The sequence below is a fragment of the Erythrolamprus reginae genome, chromosome 4 (assembly GCF_031021105.1).
Source record: "Erythrolamprus reginae isolate rEryReg1 chromosome 4, rEryReg1.hap1, whole genome shotgun sequence".
In the NCBI taxonomy this organism is placed as follows: domain Eukaryota; kingdom Metazoa; phylum Chordata; class Lepidosauria; order Squamata; family Dipsadidae; genus Erythrolamprus; species Erythrolamprus reginae.
In genome coordinates this window covers 40,584,980-40,600,863 of record NC_091953.1, presented here as the reverse complement: position 1 = coordinate 40,600,863, position 15,884 = coordinate 40,584,980, and the positions used below count along the sequence as shown (strand labels likewise).

The 15,884-nt window shown below is 37.2% G+C and overlaps 2 protein-coding genes across 3 annotated transcripts in view; one reads left to right on the top strand and one right to left on the bottom strand.

Annotated features, from left to right (window-relative positions):
- The window catches only part of TRAT1 (T cell receptor associated transmembrane adaptor 1), a 99,763-nt gene that overhangs the window by 83,564 nt on the left and 315 nt on the right, over nt 1–15,884 (bottom strand). The window contains exon 2 of one of the 2 annotated variants that reach the window (XM_070751723.1): nt 14,253–14,332. In XM_070751723.1, coding sequence (XP_070607824.1) covers nt 14,253–14,289 — 37 coding nt within the window. In that variant the 5' untranslated portion in view covers nt 14,290–14,332. Of the gene's footprint in view, nt 1–14,055; nt 14,111–14,252; nt 14,333–15,884 lie in introns of those variants that run through there. The other variant, XM_070751724.1, reaches the window with a different exon arrangement.
- On the top strand, nt 7,120–14,767 carry LOC139167277 (SH2 domain-containing protein 1B-like). Its single transcript, XM_070751725.1, has 4 exons — nt 7,120–7,303; nt 7,933–7,996; nt 8,375–8,549; nt 14,039–14,767. The coding sequence occupies exons 1-4, from the start codon at nt 7,170–7,172 to the stop codon at nt 14,074–14,076; spliced, it is 411 nt and encodes a 136-aa protein (XP_070607826.1). The 5' UTR covers nt 7,120–7,169; the 3' UTR covers nt 14,077–14,767.

The window sequence follows — 15,884 nt, the reverse complement described above, 5'->3', positions numbered from 1 at the left end:
CGCCCCGAGTCTACGGAGAGGGGCGGCATACAAATCAATCAATCAAACAAACAAACAAACAAGCAAACAGTACCTTCCTAAGCCAATATTGTACATTTAGCTCCTCCTCAGCAATCATTATACTGAACTTAGATAAAATTAGATGATTAAAGATTCTTGTCATTTTTAGAGGAAATCCATATGCCTGAACTCTGCCACTTCATTCTTTTCCTAAGAAGAACTCTATGCACTTTCTGTTTCTTTTCAAGAGTTCAGTGTGATATTTCTAAGAAGAGTGCTTATTGTTCTTCCAATCTAAAAACAGTCTTTCAAATGTACTGCTCTTATTAAGGAAGTAGGCTACTCTTTCTCACAAATAGTGTAGGATGTTTGAAGCACCTGAAAACTTTTAAAGTGCCTGCCTCCTAATTCTCCAGGAAATAATTCAAGAGTTTGAGGAAATAAGAAAAACATGAGATCCCAATAAAGACACCTTAAAGTACCAATAAAAATGTAATTAAGACATACTAAAGGTAACATGGCAGTGTAGTTCAATTCAATTCAATTCAATTTATTAGATTTGTATGCCGCCCCTCTCTGAAGACTCGGGGCAGCTCACAACAATAATAAAAACAATATTCCAGCGAAAACAAATCTAATATTAAAAAGCACATAAAACCCTATCATATTTTAAAAAGCAAACAACATATACATACCCAAACATAAATATACAAAAAAGGGGGAAAAGGTGTCTCAACTCCCCCATGCCTGGCAGTATAGATGGGTCTTGAGTAATTTACGAAAGACAAGGAGCGTGGGGGCAGTTCTAATCTCCGGGGGCAGTTGATTCCAGAGGGCCGAGGCTGCCACAGAGAAGGCTCTTCCCCTGGGGCCCGCCAAACGACATTGTTTGGTCGACGGGACCCAGAGAAGGCCAACTCTGTGGGACCTTATTGGTCACTGGGATTTGTGCGGTAGCAGGCAGTTCCAGAGGTACTGTGGTCCAATGCCATGCAGGGCTTTAAAGGTCATAACCAACACTTTGAATTGTGACCGGAAACTGATCGGCAGCCAATGCAGGCCATGGAGTGTTGGAGAAACGTGGGCGAATCTGGGAAACCCCACGATGGCTCTCGCGGCCACGTTCTGCACGATCTGAAGTTTCCGAACACTTTTCAGAGGTAGCCTCATGTAGAGAGCCTCATGTAGAGTTCATGATGATGAAGCATCTGTACATTATAAACATAACAGCCTCACTATTTCGTTTTTTGTAGTTTCTACCAAAATGAAGAGGAGGGGGAAAAACGCAATTGTGCCAGAAAGTAAGACCATATCAGTCCAAACAGGAAGTAGAGAAGTAGATAAAAAGTTAAGAATCCAATTCACATTTGTTTTTTTCAAATCCATGGTAAGCAAAGAGTATTTCTGTCACTTGGTGTAATTAAACTGTAGCTGGCTAGCAGCAAGGAAAGTCAAATGCAAGAAGCAGAGGCAGCATATCAAACAATAAAGGACTGAAACAAAATCAGATATGAACAATGTTTTCCAATTTTCTCAAGCATATATTTCCTAATAAAATCAGCCCCCAAATGAATACTTCATGTGCACAACTTTCATTATATTATCGGCTATGATTAAGAAACAATATGAATTTTGAAAAGGACATAATGACTTCAAAAAGAACATAAATTAGAGCTCTGAAATAATATTTAGTAACTAGCAGGACAGAACTTCAATATTCAATATGTTTATTAACCTTAAACAATCATACACAGAGTAAATGAAGAATTCAAAAGTAAACGTTACTATGAAACAATAGGAAAGTGAACACAAGAACAAGAGGAAACAATCTGAAGTTAGTTGGGGGAAAGATCAAAAGCAACATGAGAAAATATTATTTTACTGAAAGAGTAGTAGATCCTTGGAACAAACTTCCAGCAGACGTGGTTGGTAAATCCACAGTAACTGAATTTAAACATGCCTGGGATAAACATATATCCATTCTAAGATAAAATACAGGAAATAGTATAAGGGCAGACTAGATGGACCATGAGGTCTTTTTCTGCCATCAATCTTCTATGTTTCTATGTTTCTAAACAGCTGAACTACAAAAATAGTTCATTTATGTGGATTTGTCATGAATCAAAATAGGGATTTTATCAGACTATTATCTTAATTAATTTACAGATTATTTTTATTCCGATTAGAATTTCTTTGTAGATTATGATGAGTAATTCAATATACATTGAATATATGTAGGTTCATTTTATATGTCACTTCCTTTGATTTTATGCTTACAAATCTTTCCGCATAGACAAAAAACCCACATACCAGCGTCATGTGCACTATCTATTATCTTTCAGGAAGCAAATGAACTTGGAAGACTGAGCAAACAGTTGGTTCTAGGGAACCATCAGATAACAGGCAGCATAGTCCACAGCTAGATAACGGGCAGGGCAATAAGTTCAGAAGACATCCTCCCTAATTGCTTGAGAGGAAACGAAATGGAGTGGGTGGTGGTGGAATGTTCATTCACATTTTGTTAGATTCTGTCAGCGTAACTTTACAATAAATTAGCTCATCTGGTTGTATTTCCTATCAGGTTTGCGTCACAAGACTGAAACCGTATACAATGTGCTTACAGAACTATTTGTGCAGTGCAGTGCAAGGCTTTGATATTGTGCTTTGATAAAATCAGTGCATTGAAGTGGATCTGTGAACCAGTGTGTGGGCCTATTTTAAAATAGCAAATTTAATCAGGTAGTTTGAAAGCACTTCTCTAACTTTAGTTTAGTTTAGTTTAGTTTAGTTTAATCAGATTTGTATGCCGCCCCTCTCCGCAGACTCGGGGCGGCTCACAGCAAAATCTTTCTCAGATTTGATTGATTTTTGACCGCTTCTGGAGTTGTTTTACAAAATACTATATAATATTGCAGTATCTGTTTCATATAGGGGAAGATGATATGATCTATAAGATTGGCATGAATAACCAATCAGTAGATTGCCTTATTAAATGCTCAGCCTATCAAAGCTGTTTAGGAGCAACCATCAACAGTACGGAACAAGCAGTCAAGAAATATGATAGAGCAGCAACGAAGGCCTTGGAAAAGATATTTACATGCTGTGATGTGTCTTATACCTACAAAGATCAAAATAGTGTAATACAGTAGTACCTCTAGATACGAGCTGCTCCACATGCGAGTACAGTGATCCTCCGAGTTTCGCGATCTCGATCTTTGCGAAACGCTATATCGCGATTTTTCCACCCGATGATGTCACTCCCTTCCTTTCTCATCTTTCTTTCTCTCTCTCTTTCTCTATCTTGCTTCTTCCTCTCTCACACTCTCTTCCTCCCTCTCTCATCTCTTTTTTCCTTCTCTCTCTTTCTCTATCTCTCCCCCTCTTGCTCTCGAGCGGTGGGCGGCACCCAGGTAAGGTTCCTTCGGCCGCCCACCAGCTGATCTGCTCGGCAGCGCAGTAGCAGCGAGGAGCCGAAGATGGGGTTTCCCCTTTGCGTGGGCAACGGGGAAACCCCATCTTTGGCTCCTCGCTGCTACTGCGCTGCCGAGCAGATCAGCTGGTGGGCGGCCGAAGGAACCTTCCCTGGGTCTTCAACTCCCAGAGCGGCGGACAAGCGGCGGCCGGACAAGCGGCGGCCGGACAAGCGGCGGACAAGCGGCGGGTGGACAAGAAAAGCGGCGGCCGGACAAGCAGAAAAGCGGCGGACAAGCGGCGGCCGGACAAGCGGACAAGCGGACAAGCGGCGGACAAGCAGGCAGGCAGGCGGCTCCTCAGCTGCTGGGTCTTCCCAGGTGCGGAAGTAAAAACACCATCTGCGCATGCGCGGCCATGGAAAAAGGGGCGCGCATGCGCAAATGGTGTTTTTACTTCCGCACCACTACATCCCGAAAAATCGATTATCGTGAGGGGTCTTGGAACGGAACCCTCGCGATAATCGGGGGATCACTGTATTTCAAGATACGAGCCAGGAGGGGAGAGACATTTCTGTTCAAGTTCCGAGCTCAAATTCGGGATACGAGCCGAACGTCCACTAGGTGGCACAAGAATCCTTGCTTTTGGTTATCTCAGAGGGGAAAAACAAAGTCTGAAGCAATTTGTTCTAGATACGAGTTTGCTCGAGATACAAGCTCCCTTCTGGAACGAATTATGCTCGTATCTAGGGGTACTACTGTATTGGTGTTTTGTTGACTATCTAAGAAAGCAAAAGTTGGACTTCTGAAGGAGCAGGATATTGACAGTTTTGAAGTATGGTATTGGAGAAAACTCCCAAGAATACCTGAGACAACCAAGGAAACAATTTTCCAGTCTCTAGAGGGTTTAGAGTTCTGGGAGTTGAGGGAAGTTATTTTGATGAAACCATGACTGCCACTTTCAAAAAGACAGACTTTGCATTCTTCATTTTATAAGTAATTTCAGAAACGAATTGTTAACTGCTTTTCAGTTATTAGGAACCTCAGGAAAATGTTTTTCCTTTCAATTTTTTTTAAAAATGATAGGATGGCATTTTGAAGTTTGGACACTAGAGGGAACTAGAAGGAACTAAAGATTATGATTAAAGGAGAAGAAAACTTAAACTTGACAGAGTGGAGCAAAATGTATTTTAACACAGGACTTAATTCAAGATATTTTTGAACAATGGACTTAGTGCAGGATGGAAAAGAAAAAAAAAGGAGAAAAGAAAAAAGTGTCCTTTTGTTATCGTCATTTTATTTGAATTGTATGCTGTAAGAAACCTCAATAAAAATTTAAAACAAAAAAGAATGTTTAAAAGATGTTATGTAAGAAGAACAACTTTTATAAGACAAACATTGAAACTGATTTGAAAGTGGATTTAAAAATGACATGCTACAAGAATGATATAGAGAAAGATACTACAGACTTACGTCTAATAATTAAGAGGGATATTCAAAAGAAATATACTTAGGTCTTAATAATTAAGAGGGATATAAAAATATCAAGCCAAGAGGATGACCTGAATTATTATTTTTCCTGGATTTACAAAAGAGGCTTGTTAGAGCTTTGAAAAAAAATTGTGACAAGAGTCACAAGAGTAAAAAATGAAAAGAACTCAAGTTTAACATACGCACTGGAACTAACATAGGGCAATGCCTCATGTGACCTCCAAAATGGCTCCATGTCCCACCTGTGGCATGCATGCCATAGTTCACCATCACGGATCTAAAGTAAAAGTAAAAAGGAAGGGATATAGAGTTCGTTTATTTGTTCAAGGTTAAAAGAGCTTTGCTGTTGTCTCCAATAATTTTAATGGCTTTTTGCTGATCGTGCCTGAAATGCTAGTTTTATTTATAAGTAAGACATTAGAATTTTAGAAGAAGACAGCATTTGTTGTATTTTAAGAGAAGTTACTGAAGTTTTTATACTTGTGATGAAGAGGGGAATTTCTCTATATATTTGGGGTTTAGTTTTACTATATTGTTGGTTTTTCTTTACAATATTTTTCTTTTCTTGTTTTTTTTTTCATGTTGCAATAATCCAAGCAGAAGAGGAGCATGACTAACTGAGCTCAGAAAATTTTGATTGCTGATTGATAGTTAATTGTAAAAGGCAGAAGCTGTGCACTATTTCAGAATCTCCTTGTTGAGTCTAAGGCTGGTTACTCTACCATCTCATTTTTGTCACTGTGCTTTAGGACTGGAACATGCAGATCATTTGCCTAGAGCTACTCTATTGGAGCATGCAGATCTTTTACATCTTCATCTTACCCACACAGTGTACTTTATTAATAGTTATTCTTCTGTTAGCTACTTCTAACAGCTATTTGTTCAAAATCACACTTTCTAACTCAGTTTATTAAATACATAAATGATTCTATATTTATTGAACACAAAATTCATTTTCTAAGAATTGTATATAAAATATTGATTTATTGTAAATAAAAAACTCATTCTATTTTTATATGAAACAAAAAATTTCTATAATTCTTCAACAATAACTTTTTTTATTCTTATGTCATAGGACAGTGATGGCGAACCTATGGAACATGGAGCCATATCTGCTGGCACGCAAGCCGTTGCCCGAGCTCAGCTCCAGCACACAAGTGAACGCCAGCCAGATGATTTTTGGCTTGCACAGAAGCCCTGGGAGGGTATTTTCAGCTTCCAGAGGGCCTCTGGGGAGATGGGCCTAGCAGGCCCACCAGAAGTTGGGAAACAAGCCATTCCTAGCCTCTAGAGGGCCTCTGGGGGGCAGGGGAGTCCATTTTTGTCCTCCCAAGCATTGAATTATGGGTGTCGGCATTTACGCATGTGCAATAGTGCGCATGTACACGCTTTCGGCAACCGAGGAAAAAAAGGTTCACCATCACTGTCATAAGATTTATCCATTGTTCTCTTTTTAAGATATTTCCAAACTATAGCATTAATAGCAATAGCATTTAGACTTATATACAGCTTCACAGTGCTTTGCAGCCCCCCCCCCAAGCAGTTTACAGAGTCAGCATATCACCCCCAACAATCTGGGCCCACATTTTACCCACCTTGGAAGGATGGAAGGCTGAGTCAACCTTGAGCCTGGTGACATTTGAACTGATGAACTACAGCCAGAAGTCAGCAGAAGTCGCTTGCAGTACTGCACTCTAACCACTGTGCCATTAAGGCTCAGAATCTATTTATATTGCTTTGAAAATATGGGTTTTATGTTTTCCTTCTTTATATTTTTCCTTCTTTCTTTTGGAATTCTTTGCAAAATATTTCCGTTCTATTGGCCTACTGCTTTAAGTCAAGATAGCTTTACTTGTTTGTTAGGATGGAACAAATATTTCTTGCATGCATACATTTCAGCAGAGTATTTTATAGAGTTTTTATGAGTTATGTTATTACATTCAACATGTCTGTGTCATATTTCCTTACAGGTTCAAACAGATATTAGATGGATTACAATAAATTGATTAGGGCTTGCATATCCTCCTGTTCTAACTAAATAAAATCCAAAGAAATGAAGGTCTTTGTTTTAACAGCTATGGTATGACTAACTTATTTATCAGTTAGTACTTCCTGTGTTACCCACCTAAGTTTTGCATAAGGGAAACAACAAATCATATAAGAGATTGCACACTTAACAGTTTAAATATTCTTTGTTCCACAGTTGAGTAGAGAACAGATCATATTTTGAGCTGACTCTTAAGAATTAAACTGCAGTTTTATACATAAATGGAACTTCAATGCTTTCATGGAAATATAACTAAAGAAAAGTGTGAAGAATTACTGAGCAATGTAGGAAGAAATGGAAGTTTTTTAATACGAGACAGTGAGAGCGTACCTGACGCTCTTTGCCTGTGCGTTTTGTAAGTACTTCTACTTTAATGTAACTAAAATAACTTCTCTCTATTGTTAAAGGAAAGGATTCCATTAGAAGAAATGCAAATGTTTAATTGAATTTGTTGTATAATTGCATAAAGACATCTTAAGCATGACTAATGTTTTATGGACTGAATTGCATTTTTAGATGCTTGCACTTTTGAGAACCAACTACCATCTGTTTCCAGATTGTAGTTTCTTGTGAACTTTCTTGTGATGTGAAAATTCTGAACAAATATATGAATTAAGTTTATAATAAAGCAGAATCAGTATACTCCCACTACTAGGAACAATTTCCTCACTTTCTGAAAACAGTAAGTGAGGAAATTATTCCTAGTAGTGGGAATATACATAATACTGATTCTGCTTTATTATAAACTTTCAATTCATATATTTGTTCAGAATTTTCACAACACAAAAAAGTTCCTATTTATTTGGCCTATTTGCAGAAAATTGAAACTTAAAGAGTTACAGTTGTGTTTAACAGTGACAAATTTATTTGGTGCATATTTCTCTTTAGGATTATCAGTTTTAGGTATATGACTATTCAGTGTATTTTACTTTCCCAGTTCCTGAACATATCCTTTACTAATATACTTTCCATTCTAAAAATTAGTTATGAACATGTTATCTACACTTACCGAATCTTCAGGAAAAGTAATGGACATTTTATGGTGCAGGTAAGAAAATGTATAATCTATTCATTATTTCTAAAATGTAAGGAAATATAATTTTAACAGACTCCTACAAGACTTTCATGCAATTTTACTAGTTGGAAGGGGAAGACAGATGTTAAACTAGAATGTACTTAGATTACCTTATTTTTTCAACTTCATGAATTTTAAATGGTGATGAATTATGTTGCTTAATTCTAATTCTATATTAATATATAAAGAGGTTGAAGTTCATAGTTTGGGAATATTTTAACAACATGCTGCATTAGCTCTAATCTTATCTGAAATGAATCTATTTCAGTCATTACTTATCTTTTTGATATGAAATAAATTATTAATAAAATATTAAAATGTAAATTTAGCTTCCATGTGCTTATATTTTAGACTTCTGAAGGTACTCCAAGACATGTCTTCAGAACTTTACACAGTTTAATTGACAACTTCAAAAAGCCAAATCAAGGCCTAGTGATCAATCTATGCTACCCTGTAAATCGTTGCCCTTACTATGAAGAAACTCGGACTGTGCATTTCACCAAAGAAAGTGTATATAATGATCCTGGTAAGAGACAAATAATTACTGAATAAAGGTGGTAAAATATTTATATTTTTCAAATTAAGAAACTATCTACATAGACTACTAAAGTTTGCTTTTATGAATGAAAAAGAGGGAGAAAGAGGAGTCTCATCACAGGCATAGCAAAAATGCTATGTATTTAAATTAGTAGTATTGGCCCAAATCAGCTAGTTTCTTCTTATAATCTCAAGGTTGACTCAGCCCTCCATCCTTCCGAGGTGGGTAAAATGAGGACCCGGTTTGTGGGGGCAATATACTGGCTCTGTTAAAAAGTGCTATTGCTAACATGTTGTAAGTCGCCCTGAGTCTAAGGAGAAGGGCGGCATAAAAATCAAATAAAAGACAGACAGACAGACAGATAACAACAGCAGTCCCTGAATGGAATTCTAGTCAGAAAACTCTCATTGAATAACTATCAATACTTTGTTCTCCCTGCAGTGCAAAATGCCTGCACACTGTTCCCTCAACAAAATGGAATTTATTTAGAGGGAGCCTATTAGGAAAACTGGCAAATTAGTAAATATTAAGTGCTTTCAGATTTATCAGTAAAATTAATTCATAAGCTGAATACTTATTTATTTTTTCAATTTCTATAATCACTCAACTCAATCGAGTGAGTCTGAATGGCTTACAGTTCTAAAAGCATAAAACAATCAAAATAAAAAAAACATTTTAAAACAATAAGAACACCCACAAGATAAGTACAACCATAAGTGAGATAAGTGAGATAATTAATCTGCGGAGAGAGGCGGCATATAAATCTGATTAATAAATAAATAAATAATAAATAATAGTAAAGCCAAATAACCAGGACCATTGACACATTTCAAGTCTGGATACAAAGCCAAGGTTTTAAAGCTTTGCCAAAGGCCAAAATGGTTGAGCCTATTCTCATTTCTGAGATGAGAATATTCCATAATATAGGAGCTACAGCAGAAAAAGCCCTGTCTTATAGTTCCTGCTAGTCAAAATTCCTTGGCTGGTGGGATCTGCAGCATTCCCAATTTATTTAATTGAGTTGGATGAGTAGAAACTCTTGGAAAAGAACAGTCCTTCAGGCAAGCTATACAAGTTTAAGTTTAAGTTTTATTGGATTTATATGCCGCCCCTCTCCGAGGACTCAGGGTTGCTTACAACATATAAAAAAGATAATATAATGTCTTAAAGCCCATGTAGAGCTTTAAAAATTACAACCAACATGTAGAATTGCACCTAGAAACACAGCAGCAGCCAGTGCAGTTCACAGAAAAGTTATTTTATACGTGCCACACATTCAGCACCATTTATTACCCATGCAGCTACAGTTTGAAGTTTCTGAATACTCGTCAAAGATAGCCCAATATAAAGCATGTTACAGTAATCTAAGCAAGTTACAAAGAGATGGATGACTGAGATGGAGGACTCCTGGTCCAGGAATAGGCACAACTGACACACTAGCCAAAGGCGTGCAAAAGTTCTCCTACCCACAGCTGCCATATCTTGTGTGGATAAAAAAATTCTTTAGTTTGCAGGAAAACCAATTTAGGTTCAGTCCAAAACTCAACAGTAGTTCCTCTTTGAGACATGTGAGCCAATATTAGCTGGCAATATTTCCAACAAGTACTCCACTGTTTCCTGTGTCCTATTAAATGGACAGCATGCTAAGTTGTTAAGCTCACCATTTCCAGTGCTACCCAAGGCAACCTTATGTTAGGTTGTTGAATGGTTGTGACTATTGTGATTTGGCTAGTTGGACATGCTTAGTGGAGTGCCTGGGAGGGGGAGAAAATAAAACTATGGACATCCCTCTTCTTAACTTGATCCACATTAAAACAATAAGGACAGGATAAGGACAATTGTTAGACTCATCACTAATGGCTTGGCAATTGAGGCAGTAAATTTTGTGCCCCACGTACTTTTTCCCTCAGCTGAAGGACTAATGGATGGTACTTTAATATCTGGCTATACCAGGGGTGGGTTTCAACTTACTTTATTGCTGGTTTGCTCCCTCCTGTGCTGCGTGGGTACGCCTCATGGGTGTGGGCACACCTCGTGCACACGCAATAACAAAAAATCCAGGGAGAGAAAAAGCAAAGCTGAAAACAGATGGTGACCACATGCACAGTGCTGGAACTCTCTGCATGCTTAGAAGGAATTTTTTTTAAAAAAAATTAAAAAATTAAATTTGTTTTAAAAAATGAATAAAGATGGTGGTGCCCACGGACCGGTCTTGACCAATCCAGTTCAGTGATGTCATCATGACATCTTCAGTGGGTCACTACCAGTTCAGGCAAACCAGTCCAAACCAGGAGGAACCCACCCCTGGACTATACCCTGTAGGTCAGTGGTCAAATACATCCTTTGCATTCTGAAAATCTAACTCTAGATAAAATGTATGGGTGATTTTTGACTTAAAAACATTCATTTAGCAAGCATCAAGTTACAATGACACTGAAAAAAGTGACTTATGACCTTTGCACCATCCTCCAGTCACACAATCAAATGTAACTGGCATCATTTATGATACTTCTGTATGGCATTTGCCACCAAATGAGATGGTGGCAAATACAATAAACAAACAAACAAACAAACAAACAGCTCTTGTCACCTTTCCAGCCAACAAGTAAAGAATGGGCCAAGTCAGATTTGTTTACCGACCACATGATTCACTTAATGGCTGCAATGATTTCACTCAACAATCATGGCAAATTTGTCATAAAATCAAGCACATGCATTTTTGGCAGTGGCTTACCTAACAACCAATGGAAAATCTGGTGCTAGCTGTAAGTCAGGGTCCATCTGAAGAAAAGCATAGAGCAACAATGGCACATATACTGTTTTATAAAACCTTCTTTAAGTGGTTTACAGAGCCAGCATATTGGCCCCAACAATCTGGGTCCTCATTTTACCAACCTGGGTAGGATGGAAGGCTGAGTCAACCTTGAACCAGTCAGGATCGAATTATGGTAGACTTAGATGTTGTAACATACATCAGGTAGAGAACAACATTGGGCTAGATAATGTACCAGTCTAACAGAAGAAGTCTACTCTGTATTTTAAAAGACATTAAACATCTGAAAGAAGTCACGTTTTTTAAAACTTTGTCAAAAATGGAACTATTAGCAGCAAGCAACTAAAGGCAACTGCAGAATATGTATAATATAGTATTGTAAACAGATATATATATTGCTTTATCTATCTCCCCCCTCCGAATACTGATCCCCCTGAAAGCTGGATGGTTCCTATCCTGTTAGTATTCTGGAGGGCCTGAGATACAACCATTCCCAGACCTTGCATTAGGGTGATTACAAGTTTGTTGATAGATTATTTTAGCTAGATTAACCATCTTTTTATTTATATTGCACTTGTCCTATTTTATTGGTGGTGGTTTAGTCTTTTTGAGTTGTATTCGTATTTTATTCCCTGCCATATTGCAAGCCATGATTCTAGAGTTAGGCAGTACCTAAACAGGTTAAATTTAAATTCACATTGTTATAAATAATCTCATTCATCTTTACAGTGGAAAAAAAAGTTCCTTTTATGTCAGTTTCAAAATGAAGAGAGAGAAGCAAAAAAAAACAATATGCAGAGTGGGTGTATGCAAATTGTTTATAAAACAGCTTTGCTTTGGCTTTTAACTAAAACTTCAATGCCCTTCCAGAGTGTGAAAAAGAGTCTATATCTACGTGACACATTAGAGTGATACTATGTTGGAATTGACTGTTGAACGAAGTACAGTGGTGCCTCTACTTAAGAACTTAATTCGTTCTGTGACCAGGTTCTTAAGTAGAAAAATTTGTAAGAAGAAGCATTTTTTCCCATAGGAATCAATGTAAAAGCAAATAATGCATGCAAACCCATTAGGAAAGAAATAAAAGCTTGGAATTTGGGTGGGAGGAGGAGGAGGAAGAAGAGGAAGAGGACTGTCACTGTCAAAGGAAGGTGAGGTGAAGGGAATAAAAAAAATCCAAAACTTTAAGGCTTAAAAAAAAAAGGCACTCTGAGGCGGCGAGGAGTACGCGCCTCCCATACACCCGACGCGAAGCTACCTCCCATCCTCTATGTCAGAGAGAGAAACCCAGGCAGGCGAGTGGGGGGAACCTCCTGCTCCTTTGACCAAAAGGCGGCTTCTGCTGCTGCTACCTGCTTCTTCTTCCTTCCCGTGCTGAAGGGCTCCCCTCTTCTCTTGCTCTCTCGCTTTGTAGCTGGCGCCTTTCCTTTACTATGGTGACTCCTCGGTTTGGCTGAAGCAGAGTTGATCCGGTCAGGGCGAAGTTGTTTATTCCCTCTGCAAGCGCCCAGAGAAAGGAAAATGCTCCGTTCGTTCAGGGCTGCCCAGAGCGAAGGGAGTGTTTCTTTTCTCTGGGCACTGGCAGAGGTTTATTCCCTCTCCAAGCGCCCAGAGAAAGGAAAATGCTTCATTCGCTCTGGACTGCCAAAGCCTCCTTAAGCACCACTGAAAGGTTCCTTTGGCAGCCCAGAAAAGCCTGAGATGGCCAGGATTAAAGGAGGAATGGCAGGAAACTGGCTGTGCCTTCGTGCCGCTCTCACATTTCCTGGGAAATTTTTCTGGGCTGGGGTTCTTACATAGAAAATGGTTCTTAAGAGGCAAAAAAAAAAATCTTGAACACCTGGTTCTTATCTAGAAAAGTTCTTACGTAGAGACGTTCTTAGGTAGAGGTACCACTGTACAGTACATTCCTACCAAAGTAAACTACCCTCTAACACTTTTGATTGGAAGTATTGCTTTTCTATATTGTGACACTACAACTGAAGGAGACACCATCTTACAAAGTGAAATAGTTGTACACATCTCTATAAGACTGGGGAGAAATGAAAGCAGCTAATGGAGCTCTTGGGATATAAGTTACTTGCTGTGAAAGGGTAATAAAACATGCTATAGATAAAAGCCTCTTGACATGAGTTACCTTTAACAGTAAAAGCACAACTCAACCCAGGATGGATAAAAATTGATAATTAAAAAAAATAAAAATAAATAATGATTTTTTAAAAATATTAAATTGTTTTATTTTTATCAAATTTATTTTAATAAAATTGAGTAAAAATCTATCTAAAGAGTTTTCTATTTAAGATACATTAATAATGTAGTTTATTTGGCATGAAATGGAGCTTAGTTATACAGCATGAAGCTGTATATTCTGCAATATTGGGACTGTCAGTGATTCAACAGCCCTAAAATTGTGATTTAAATTAAGTTGATTTAAATCAAATCTACCTTGATTTAAAGAAGAAAAATTAGCAATGTGTGAAGTAAAAAAAGGAAATCATTATGCCTTTGCTACAGATTTCTGTTCTGCATTAAAGTTTCTGCCCTCTTGGACTGTAAATTCTAAGATAGTTATTCTATTGAGTCTTATGCAGAAAATCATCTCTTTCTAATGCATTTAAATCAACATTATTTAAACAGTACATTGCGAATGTGAATAACTTTTTAGAGAAACCTAATGATACTCTTTTTTTCATCCTCTCTCCAGATGTTGATGAAGATTACCTTAACCTCTTGCCCGATTAATCTGTTCACTCCATTTCAGCAGGAGTGTTCTGTGTGGATCACAGCCATGTAAACTCTTCTATTCACTTCACTGGATTCTTTGTTCATTTGTACTTTGGATAATTCTGTGACAGATATCAATTTTTACTTGATGGCTTGCTTGTCTATATAAGGCATTTTGTAAAATGCATACATACTTGTATAATCTTCTTTCCATGCACCGAGTACATACATGTGTCTCTGTCCAGGTCACTTCATGCCTTGATGAAGTGGACATCTGAAAAGTTTATACCACAAAAATGTGATAGCTTTTTCCATATTGCAATACCTCATTATAATTTCATTTTAACAGTTTTCTTTTATTTGCACTATTTAACTTACTATATTTGAGAGTCATAAATGCAAAGATCTTTGATGTTTGATATTTTATTGCTTTAACCATATCAATTCACTAGAACACAATCAATTCAAACCTATTGTAAATTGCTCCAAACTCGATTGCAGAAAATATGATTTCAGCAAGTGATCAATGCCTGGAATGCACTACCCGACTCTGTGGTTTCCTCCCCAACCCCCCAAAACTTTAACCTTAGATTATCTAGTCGACCTCACCCCATTGTAAGGGGTGTGCATAAGTGCACCATTGTGCCTACCATCCCTGTCCTGCTGTCCTCTTGCCTAATTTACCCGTACCTATCTTGCTAATGTTTGTTTATACCAGTACCTACTATTTTGTACATGTTTGACAAAATAAATAAATAAATAAATTCTAAATTGTTTATTTTAGTATTATGCAGTATCATTGCTATAGGTAACACTTGCAAAAACACAGAAATGTATTTAAATCTCATGGAGTATGTTTTAAAATCACAGTCATATAAGAAATCTAAAAAGGTTTATATGGCTGATCAAGTAGCTGTGCAAGATTTGGTTAAAAAGTAGCATGAGCACTCACAATAATCACCAATTATTATTTAATATGTTAAAACATTTAGTAAAAACATTGGCATGTTACTAATATTTTAAAAATGTACTAGAAGGGATAGCATGCCAGAAAAAAGAAAAAAGAGTTTAAATTGAAAAAAAATATATACATTCTTTTAACTTAAATTACATTGTTAAGCTAGACCCAATTCTAACTCTTTAAAAAGTTACTGAATTACAAATAAAATCACTAAATGTATCCTTACATTTTTTGAAATTGAAGTAAAATGATCTCTTATAGTTATCTAGGTTTTTAAACACAATTTCAGTGTAAGGCTTTTTCTTTTTCAGTGTTACCATTTTCTTTTTTCTGCTTTTACACTTTTAAATTATAATGTACTCGAGTATTATTTTCAATTCATTTTAACCATAATGTTTATGTGCTATAATCCATCCTGTGAATTGAAATGTCTTGATGAACTATGAAAAATACATCTCTCTAAAAAAAACATGAAGTCTTTTTCCAGATAACACATTTGTTTGTGCAATGATTTTTCTTTAGAGAAACGAAATAGTGTTGTCATTAACACTAATGACAGAAAATCAATGAGAATGTCTGTTTCCAAATTGTTTCATGAAGAAATGCTAATCATTTTACAGTTTTGAGGCTTGAGGATGATTTCAAGAATCTGGAAAGGAGCTCAAGTCACTTATTCCAAAATATCCAGTGCTGTACAAGCACTATAGTCATACTATTTTGGCTTTAAGAACTCTCTTATCAGTTTATACCAATGATGGTGAAGCCCTTTTTGTTCATGTCCGAAAGAGTGTATGTGCGTAGGGCTAGCACGATACACACGCTTACACCCTTCCCCTCCCCACGCGTATACACACTCCCATGCTGC

Coding starts and splice junctions, on each gene's coding strand:
- LOC139167277 (XM_070751725.1), top strand. CDS start 7,170: ATGGAACTTCAATGCTTTCATGGAAATATAACTAAAGAAAAGTGTGAA. Junction 7,997..8,374: donor ATGGACATTTTATGGTGCAG/GTAAGAAAATGT, acceptor CTTATATTTTAG/ACTTCTGAAGGTACTCCAAG. Junction 8,550..14,038: donor AAGTGTATATAATGATCCTG/GTAAGAGACAAA, acceptor TCCTCTCTCCAG/ATGTTGATGAAGATTACCTT.